The 9,997-nt window shown below is 32.6% G+C and overlaps 2 protein-coding genes across 2 annotated transcripts; both read left to right on the top strand.

Annotated features, from left to right (window-relative positions):
• The first annotated feature begins 5,348 nt into the window (after nucleotides 1-5,348).
• Nucleotides 5,349-6,182, top strand: LOC149210295 (antimicrobial ginkbilobin-2-like protein). The gene has a single exon (XM_089398918.1). It carries the CDS (start codon nucleotides 5,349-5,351, stop codon nucleotides 6,180-6,182), a length of 834 nt encoding a protein of 277 aa, XP_089255044.1.
• A 624-nt stretch (nucleotides 6,183-6,806) lies between these two features.
• Nucleotides 6,807-9,789, top strand: LOC149210296 (cysteine-rich receptor-like protein kinase 2). The gene is made up of 6 exons (XM_089394400.1): nucleotides 6,807-6,932; nucleotides 7,089-7,228; nucleotides 8,310-8,520; nucleotides 8,623-8,857; nucleotides 9,031-9,175; nucleotides 9,282-9,789. Exons 2-6 carry the CDS (start codon nucleotides 7,118-7,120, stop codon nucleotides 9,648-9,650), a joined length of 1,071 nt encoding a protein of 356 aa, XP_089250526.1. The 5' UTR covers nucleotides 6,807-6,932; nucleotides 7,089-7,117; the 3' UTR covers nucleotides 9,651-9,789.
• Nucleotides 9,790-9,997: the final 208 nt, after the last annotated feature.

Here is a 9,997-nt window from a genome sequence, read left to right on the forward strand (position 1 = left end):
TCTAGCCATGAGTAGTGCCCCTTCACCATTTTTCCAATGATTTTGAAATAGCCTTCATAATCCAATAGTCCCACATAGATTAGACTCATGTACATCTCTGGAACATGCCATGTCTACTCCAACAATGTTGCAAAAGTGATTGTTTCTCAAATGCACTTTACCATAATCACCAAGATTATATGCAACATAATTAGTTTTTCTTGGGATTACAAGGTAAGATACCACAAAGTTAAGAATCCAATCAATACTAAAACTAGATATATATAAACATGAACATTCTATTGAAATAATAAATAAAACCTGACCATCTAAAACTACGGAAGTGGTCTCACTTTCATCTTTGTTGGCTAATTTTTTATTTTGCATCGCTGGTTTTTTATCCTTCTTTTCTTGCTTTCAAACTCAAAAATCTCTTTTCATGTGTCTTGGTTTTCCATAGCGATAAAAAGTGAGTTTTCCTCCTTTTTTCGATCTACCTCTTAACTTTGAACATCTTTTACGATTTTCCCACTACAATCAACGAGATTTAAAGCTTCGCCTCCTTGGTTCTCCTTGGTTTTCTGTAATTGATTTAAATCATAGCTCACCATTGATTAAGATGTTGCTAACATCATCAAACTTCAGGGTTCCTGTAAGTGTTGAAGTGCCCATAACCACAATTAGGTTCTCCTAGTTGTATGATATGGAACACCTTAATAAGGTGGCTCCAATCTCATCATTCAAAATTATTTTAATAGAGGCCAGTTGGTTGGTGATCGTGTTGAACTCATTTAAGTTCTTTGTTACTAAAAAAAGTCCATCTTGAGGTTGTATATTTTCTTCATTAGGAAAAGTCTTATTTGATGCTATGTTTTTCTCATTTAGATCGTGCAATTTTTCCCATAAAGCCATTTTTTTGTTCTCTTCGACCACATTAAATTGGACATCTTTTCTAGACATTGATGGATTGTGGCAGTGGCCTTTTTGTCTAGTTTGATCAAATCTTCATATCATTAGGGTAAATTTGATGTCTAAAATGGGCCTCCTAAGGTAAATAATAAAATAATAGCTAAAATGATAAAATAAAAGTTATGAATTTTTAAAGAAAAAAGGAAACTACTTTTTATCATATTTTTGGCTTATCTCCTTATATTTGTACTCAAATATTAAGTGTAGACACTCATTGGATGTAGAATTGAATTCCACATCCAACAAGTACCCACTTTTCACACTTATGAGTAGACTTATATTAAACAAAGAAATTGAGAGAGATTACATGAAAAAAACATTTTTTATGTATTCTTATTTTTTTCGTTGTAGGTCTACTTTGAAATATGCAATGTGTACTTGTTGGATATGCAATTTAATTCCACGTCCATTGGGTGTCATGTATTCTCAATTTTTTTCGTTGTAGGTCTACTTAGAAGTATGCATAATAGGTATTCGTTGGATGTGGAATTTAATTCTGCATCCAATTGGTGTCTACACTTGATGTTTAAGTAAACTTACAAGGAGATAAGCCAGAAATACAATTTAAAAAAGTAGTTTTCTTATTTTCCTTTCAAAATATTCTTAGTTGGGGATGACATCATCATCTTGAATCATATTGGATCTTTTAAAGCTATTTTTTTTAATACATTTTTTGTTTTAAGGCTCATTTTTAACCTCCAAATTTCTCTAATGGTCATCAATGAATATTTCTTTGCTACTCCCTTAGTTAGCAAAGATTTATCCTTCAAATCAATATATTCTCCATTTGTGATTTCTGTAGGGAAAACATAGCCTTATGTAATTTCTCCATGTCACTCAACAATGTTGTTTCCATGCTCAACAAGGACAATTCAAACAATAACCCAATACTACTCAAACAACCAACAACCTAGTGATGGCTTATATTTTCCATTTGTGATTTCCATAGGGAAAAAATAAGCTTATGTAATTTCTCCATGTCACTCAACAATGTTGTTTCCATGCTCAACAGGGACAATTCAAACAATAAATCGGTACTACTCAAACAACCAACAACTTAGTGATGGCTTTGTAAACCATCAAGACTCCCTACTATGCATTGAAATTTGCTCTGATATATTATTGATAATAAATAACCTATATTAATAATAGATAATCTAGCCCATGGGGCGTAGAATAGATGATGACGGGGTGTATTGTTAAGTCATTCCGTGATGTGAAGGTCATTGGATCGAAACTCCATGGGAAAGAATCCAACCATGTTAAGGGTTGGTGTGGTCCAGGACGGGTGTGATTTCCAAGTGATTTTGATGACTTAGATGCCCTTGGGTCGCGGTTTCTCAAGCCAAAGGTCAAGCCTGTAGTCGTCTCAAGAGAACCCAAACAACTTGACAAACGAACAAAATAAACAATAGATAATCTAATTTTCAAGCCACAACCAAACTAGACACCAAATTGATATAGAGCTCTTTTTTGTGAGACAAAAATTTACCACAACTCAAAAACTTGACAAAATAAAACACAAAATAATACAATACAAAAAGATACACCAAAATAATATAATTCACCCCATATATATTTTGTCCATAAAGAAATTTGTTAATACTACCATTGGCCCAAATGAACACTTGTTTTCCGAAAATAAATTTGACTCTTTTTACTAAATCAAAAATAGCTTAGCACCTTATTTATCTAATTGACTTTGACTTTTTTAAAATAAAACTTATCCTCGCAGATAAGGGAACTTTGTACACGGAATTAATTTTGACCAGTCACAAATTCCAAGTCTCACTTGTGTAACCCTCATTTTGTCCAAGGAGAAATTTGCTCATATTACTATGGGCCCAAAAAACACGTGTTTATTTAAAATAAATTTGACTCTTATACTAAGTCAAAAACAACGTGCCGGGCCCAAAAAACCGTGTTTATTTAAACTAAATTTGACTTTTTTACTAAGTCAAAAATAACCCACCGCCTTATTTATCCAATTAACTTTTGAAAATAACACCTCTTCCCTCTTAAAATATGCGTGACCAATAAAATAATTGTGTATTCGAGGGCAATGAAAGATTATTCGCTGGATAGCTTTCAAACATTCATTACAGCAAATTATGTGTTGATGAAATATAACCTCAAGTAACAACATTATAAAGCTTTCATTACAGCAAATTATGTGTTGATGAAATTTTCCTCGCGACAATGTATGTCGGTTAGGCTAATTATTGTCCACCATTTATTCATGATCCAGTGTGGGTCATATCGGAGAATAATGTAATTAGGTCGAAATAGTCTATATTAAAATTGGGTTTGGGGAATTTATATTTTCGATAAAATGATTAGTTGAGATTGTAAGTCAAGTAAATATCTTTAGTTAAGATTTATATTAGAATTGGGTTTGAGAAATTTATAGTGTCAATAAATTGAATGGTTGAAATTGTAAACCAAGCAAATATTTTTAGTCAAGATTTAATAGACAATATGAAAATCTTTTTTTAGTTTCAAATTTGTTTCTCTCTTTAATTTATTAAAAATCATTTGTAAAAAGTGACTATCCTTGTAATTTATTAAAAAAATAATTATGAAAAATGGCATTGACATTTGGTGTAGGTCCGATTCATTTGATGTGGCTATTGAAACTTGGAGCTTTTAATAATAATTGTTTTTTATTATTTAAGGTTTATAACAATATTATTATTATTAGTTAATAATAAACATTAATATAAATGTTGATATTAATAAATTATTAATATTATTAATGAAATTAATGTTTTTAAAATAAATAATATTAAAATTAATAAATATATTAAATTATGTTGATTGGTTTTATGGTTCAAAACCAGAGTGTAAAGTATATATGATTTTCTAGATTTAGCAGTTAAATGGTTGCTTGGAGGTGGGCTCTTTGTGTTCTTATACACCAATTTGGTCACAGTTGCTTGGAGGTGGGCTCCTTGTGTTCTTATACACCAATTTGGTGTGTGACTTAGCAGTGACCTTAAAATTGGATAATAATAATAATAATAATAACAACAACTAATTGACATATAAATGATGGAAAATAATATTTCTTCCACATTTAATAATGTAATTATACCCACATGCAGATCCTATTATGAGCAAATGTATTTGACCAAAGATTTTTTTTTAGGTCATCTCAGATGTAATTATTATGGAACTCTTATATCTCTAATATAATATATTAATGCTTTTTCGTTCTAAAAAATGTAATTATAATAATATTTAATAAATAAGATAAAAAAAAACAATAATTAATAATTAACTTATTATATATATATATATATATATATATATATATATATATATATATATATATATATATTTATTTCACTACTAATATAATAATAATAATATAATAATAATAAAAGAGGAAAAATAATGTTTTTAATAATATGATGATGAGAGTTGGGTAGGGAGAAACATTTCTCCATTCCTCATTTTTATATTTAAGTGTTGAATATTTTTGCCCCTATATAACTGTTCTTTGGTATTGATGAAAAATAATGTTTTTAATAATATGATGATGAGAGTTGGGTAGGGAGAAATATTTCTCCATTCCTCATTTTTATATTTAAGTGTTGAATATTTTTGCCCCTATATAACTGCTCTTTAGTATTTCTCCCCTTCCAACTACGTAACAGAGTTGGTCACCGGCGAATCACTCTTCAATTTTGTACTCATTAGTAAATGCCAATTTTCCTTTTCATAATCCATGGCTTCTGAATGCGACTTGGGCCGTCCCTGTACAATGTACTTCGTCTAGGTCCACGTCAATTTTCGTATGGAGCCACTGAAGCCACTCGCTTACACATCTTTTATTTTTTTTCACCCGTGGATAATAGAGTCAAAGTCCATGCCGTGTATGGCCAGTCGCCAAGTTGCAATTCGAAGACCATGGACCGTGTAATTGAAGAGTGTTTTTTCATTTACTAATAAATACCGACCAGTGTTTTCAAATCCCAATACTGCGTTCGTGTGTTGATATCGCCTCGTCTCTGGAAGATGGAAATGCTCTAACTTTGCCGGGGGATTAAGGATTCTAACTTTGCCGGGCGATTAAGGAAAAGCATTGAGCTCCTAGATCAGCAGGGAGCCACGAAAGCAATAGAAATTTTGGTAAGATTTTGATAAAATTAATAAAAATTTTGAGAAATTTAGATTTAAATTATTTAATTTTAAGATTTAGATGTCAAAATTTTATGAGAAATTTAGATTTAATTATAGACTTTTAAGATTTAGATGTCAAACAATTTTGATAATATTAAATTTATTTCATTCTAGAAACAAAACAAAAAAAGCCAGATTCCAGCAACTTTTTGCCTTCTGGCACCTTGGTAGATAACGCGCATTTGCAGGCCGTGTCGTGCCCTGCCCTAGGAGCGATGGCAAGGAAGATAAAAGCTTTCATCAACACCATGTCACTTATCGTTAATGTTTGTATATTTATGCGTCTCTCAGCTGCTGATCCTCACACTAATTTTGTTTGGGATTATTGTGGGAAAAGCAAATATACAAACTGTAGCGCCTTCCCGAGTCATCTGAACCAGGTTATGGACTCACTGGTGACTAACGTCTATCCCAGTGGATACAATGTGTCATCTATTGTGGTGGAGGACAACAGAATTTGTTCAGTTTATGGGCTTGTCCAGTGCCGGGGAGATTTAAACGCTTCCGATTGCCAACAGTGCGCATCTACGGCGAAATCAGGGCTGCTTCTTGGATGCGATAATGATGAACCTGGATTTATTCAACTGGAAGGCTGCTTCTTACGTTACGACAATTTTCAGTTTTATTCCGATGAGTTTGAGAGTCACCCAGTAAAAGTTCATTGCAGCCCTACGAACCGCAGTCGGCCACAGCTATCGCCATTAGATGTAAGGAGCATGCTGTTCAATATTACAGTGAAAGCTACACAGAATCCGGCACTTTTTGCTGCAGATTCAGTCCCTGGACCTTCTAGTTTAACGGAGACTGTGTACAGCATGGCACAGTGTTGGAAACATCTGTCTTCAGCAAACTGCGGATTGTGCCTAACTTATGCCCTGGCAAATATATTGTCATGCCCAACTGGAACTCCGGGAGCACTATCCGGCTTAAGCAGTTGCTTTTTGCGTTATGACGTTGATGATTTTCTAGACATTTCCGTCCACCCGCAGCGTCCTGCAGGATCCGGTATCGTCTTCTCACAGTTTACGACGAATTTGAGTTTAATGTGATTGTAAGCTGAAATTAATTTGATTATAAATTCATGAATATTTTAAAATTTTGATTTTGGAATATTGAAAATTTTAGAAACTGAATTTAATTATTGAAAATTTTAAAAACTGAAATTAATTTGATTATTGAAAATTTGAGAAACTTGAAATTAATTTGTTTATAGATTTAGGAATATTTTAGAATTTTGATTTTGGCATATTTTGAAAATTTTATATTTAATTTTTTTAATATTAAGAAAATATTTCAGTTGTTAAATTAGCAGTAGGGATAGTTATCATTGGTATTATGGGTTACTGTAGATTTACTCATCACTATTATTTGTTATTCAAGGAAAATCATAATACTTAGAATTACCTGTTGGTAGTATTTAAGAGGGCATCCTGTAAGTGGCTAGGCTTTAGATCATTAATCTATTTCCTTAGATCCAAAGAAGATAAACTCTTAATCAAACACAGTCAATTTTAAAGCATGAAAATTTTACATTTAATTATTTTTCATTGAATATTTTCAAAATATTCCAAAATCTACTCTATAACAAAAAAAAATTAATTTTATTTTAGTGAATTAAACTATAGCGAATTTGCTAATATTTTTCTCTAAATTTTATGCAGAAGGCAAAAGATCTAAGGTGTTGGGGATAGCCTTGGGCTTAGTAGCCGCTACCGTTGGATTAATTGCTTCCATAGGGATATGGAAGTGGAATTTTTTCTCTCATTTGAAATGTTGGGAACAGAATTCTGGAACCAGAGGTCTTTAAGTTGCTCCTGCATTTACTGTTAAAGATTTAAGATGTGCCTCGTTAACTTTTTCTTTTCGGTTCTTTGAAACAATTTATTATGATGACCGAGTATTATGTGAAATATGTATTCAAAATTCAAATAGATGTCATGTGATTGTTTTCTCAGGTGAGAGAGGAGAATTTACCTCATCGCCAATGATAACTAATACAGAACTTATTATGAATTATGATACTGTGAGAGAGGCTACGTCAGATTTTAGAACAGAGAATAAGCTTGGCGAAGGAGGCTTTGGATCCGTTTTTAAAGTGAGTCATTTCTAAACTTAAGTGAAATTAAATATATTGAGGTTAGAGTTTTTAGGTAAGTGGCATAGTTATGTCGATTGCATAATATTTGGGAAATTGATAATCTGGAGAGAGGAGAGGGTAATGGACGGTGAGGAGAGAGGGTTATTTGTTTGACTTTTTCCTGAACATCAGATTTTAAGATATTTCTGAATTTGCAAAATCAACATAAGTGTAGGGTTATTTGTTTGATTTTTTTATTTTCTTCAACATTAAATTTTAAGATATTTTTGAATTTGTAATTATTAGTTTAGGATGATTTGAAGGGAGGTTTTTGTGACTTTTGTGAAAAGAAATATTCAGAAAATTGTCTTCAAAGTTTATCACATAATTGAAAAAATTGTTGATTTGTTTTTAATTATCAAATGTGATTTAATCAACATAACTTTAGAATGATTTGAATAGAGGGTTATTTGTTTGATTTTTTTTTTTCAACATCATCAGATTTTAAGATATTTCTGAATTTGGGATCCACATCAGTTTAGCATGATTTCAGATTCTAAGAAATTTCTGAATTTGCAATCTACATAAGTTTAGATGATTAGATGATTTGAATGAAGCTTTTGTGACTTCTGTGAAAAGAAATATTTAGAAAACTGTCTTCAAAGTTTATCACATAATTGAAATAATTATTTATTTGTTTTTAATTATCAAATCTGGTTTTTCATCTAGACAATTATGAAATGTGGTTCTTCATCAAGGCTATTAAAATGATGAACCACATTTTCTAAAAGTGTCTACCATGATTAGTCCATTACATAATTGATGAACCACAATTTCTAAAAGAGTCGGCCATGATTAGCCTATTACATAATTGAAATAATTGTCTACACGCTTTTAATCATTAAATGTGGTTATTCATCAAAACCATCTTTTAATCATTAAATGTAGTTCTTCATCAAAACCATTAAAATAATGAACTATCTTTTCCAAAAACTTTGACAATTATTTCTCTTATATGATAAATCGGAAAGACAGCTTTCTAAATAAAAATGTTCAAGATTATCAACTAAAAATACAAATAATATTTGCTGATTTGCAGGGGATTCTACCTGATGGCAGAGAGGTTGCAGTGAAACGGCTGCGCATAGGTTCAAAGCAAGGAGACGTTGAATTTCTGAATGAAGCAAATCTCATCAATCGTATTCAGCACAGAAATCTAGTGAAATTGTTTGGTTGCTCCGTTGAACGCTCAGAGAGACTGTTAATTTACGAATACCTCCGGAACAGTAGTCTCGACCAGATTTTATTTGGTCTCTACTTAACCTCTTGATCTACTTAACGAATGCTGGTTTGATTCAGTTTGTGCATAGACCTTGCTGATTTTTTTAATGACTCTGGTGCATTAATGGCAGATACAACAAAACGACATTCGCTTCACGGGAAAAGAAGGTATGAAATCATAGTTGGAACTGCGCGTGGGCTGGCCTATCTTCACGAGGAATCTGACATTCGGATCATCCACAGAGATATTAAAGCAAGCAATATTTTACTTGACAATAAATACAGACCCAAAATAGCAGATTTTGGGTTAGCCAAACTCTTTGCAGAAGATCAGAGCCACGTCAGCACTAGAGTTGCAGGAACTTTGTAAGAATTTACCCAACTTGACATAATAATGAATCACAATACATGAACCATTTTTAATTGGGGATCTAGAAATTAATGGTCGTGTATAAGGATCTAGATCACTACATGAATTTTGGCTTAACAAGATAGGCATAATTTTAGTAAACTCAACCAATCAAAATTTCATTCTGCAGAGGTTACATGGCTCCCGAGTACGCCTTACGTGGACAGCTCACAGAGAAAGCGGATGTATTCAGCTTTGGAGTGCTTGTACTTGAGATTATCAGCGGAAGAAAAAATCAGAGTTTGGCTCAAGATATGGAGTTTCTCATTGAATGGGTAATTGACTTTGGACCCCATTTTTCCAGTAAAATGTTTTTAAAAATGTCCATATCCTTATGCCGAACATTTGCTAACAGTGGTTTTGTTGATATTGGCCAAGCAGGCATGGAAACTGTATAAATCTGAGAGAGCAATAGAAGTTGTGGATCCCACATTGGAGGGCAGTTATTCGTGGGAGGAAGGGATTAGAGTAATCACAGTTGGTCTTCTGTGCACGCAAGGAGCAGCAGCTTTGCGGCCTTCAATGTCCCGCGTGGTGTCGATGCTGACAGGTAAGGAAGAACAGCTTCCTTCCCCAACAAGGCCTGCTTTCATAGATCTGGACTGCGCGGACGCAGGTCCCGACCAGGTTCGACGTCCTCCTGCTCCTGAGACAACATTAAGAGGTAATCGGTCGTCACAAGCTACGACACCTGCCGAGATCTTTTCGGCGGCCGCTGATCCTTCATCAGGCATTCTGGAGCCCAGGTGAAGAACGTATTTCATCGGGTATTTTGAAGGCCAAGTAAGATTTTCATAAAATCTTGTAAAAATGTTGAGAAATCTGGATTATAATTTTCGAGCTTCACGATTATCGTGAGTAACAGGTTTTTTAATAATGTTAAATCTATTTTTACCTTTCAAAAAATAATTTAAAAAAATAAAGATTTCAGTCTGGACAAAATTATAATCTCAATAAACAACCCAAAATTAATATATTTTTGGGGGCATAGTGATTGTAAATATAGATTTTCACAATATTATTGGTTTAAATTCATATTATCTATTAATTAGTTGTTTGACTTAAACTTGGCCATTCCCACCTCTAAAATAAAAATA

The sequence above is a fragment of the Pinus tabuliformis genome, chromosome 1_2 (genome assembly GCF_031772625.1).
Source record: "Pinus tabuliformis cultivar Carrire ecotype Pingquan chromosome 1_2, CPIR1, whole genome shotgun sequence".
In the NCBI taxonomy this organism is placed as follows: domain Eukaryota; kingdom Viridiplantae; phylum Streptophyta; class Pinopsida; order Pinales; family Pinaceae; genus Pinus; species Pinus tabuliformis.

Bases quoted from the DNA above. Each gene is read 5' to 3' on its own strand.
- LOC149210295 (XM_089398918.1), top strand. From the start codon at position 5,349: ATGGCAAGGAAGATAAAAGCTTTCATCAACACCATGTCACTTATCGTT.
- LOC149210296 (XM_089394400.1), top strand. From the start codon at position 7,118: ATGATAACTAATACAGAACTTATTATGAATTATGATACTGTGAGAGAG. The intron at 7,229-8,309 runs GTGAGTCATTTC...GCTGATTTGCAG, and splicing joins GCTTTGGATCCGTTTTTAAA to GGGATTCTACCTGATGGCAG. The intron at 9,176-9,281 runs GTAATTGACTTT...TTGGCCAAGCAG, and splicing joins TGGAGTTTCTCATTGAATGG to GCATGGAAACTGTATAAATC.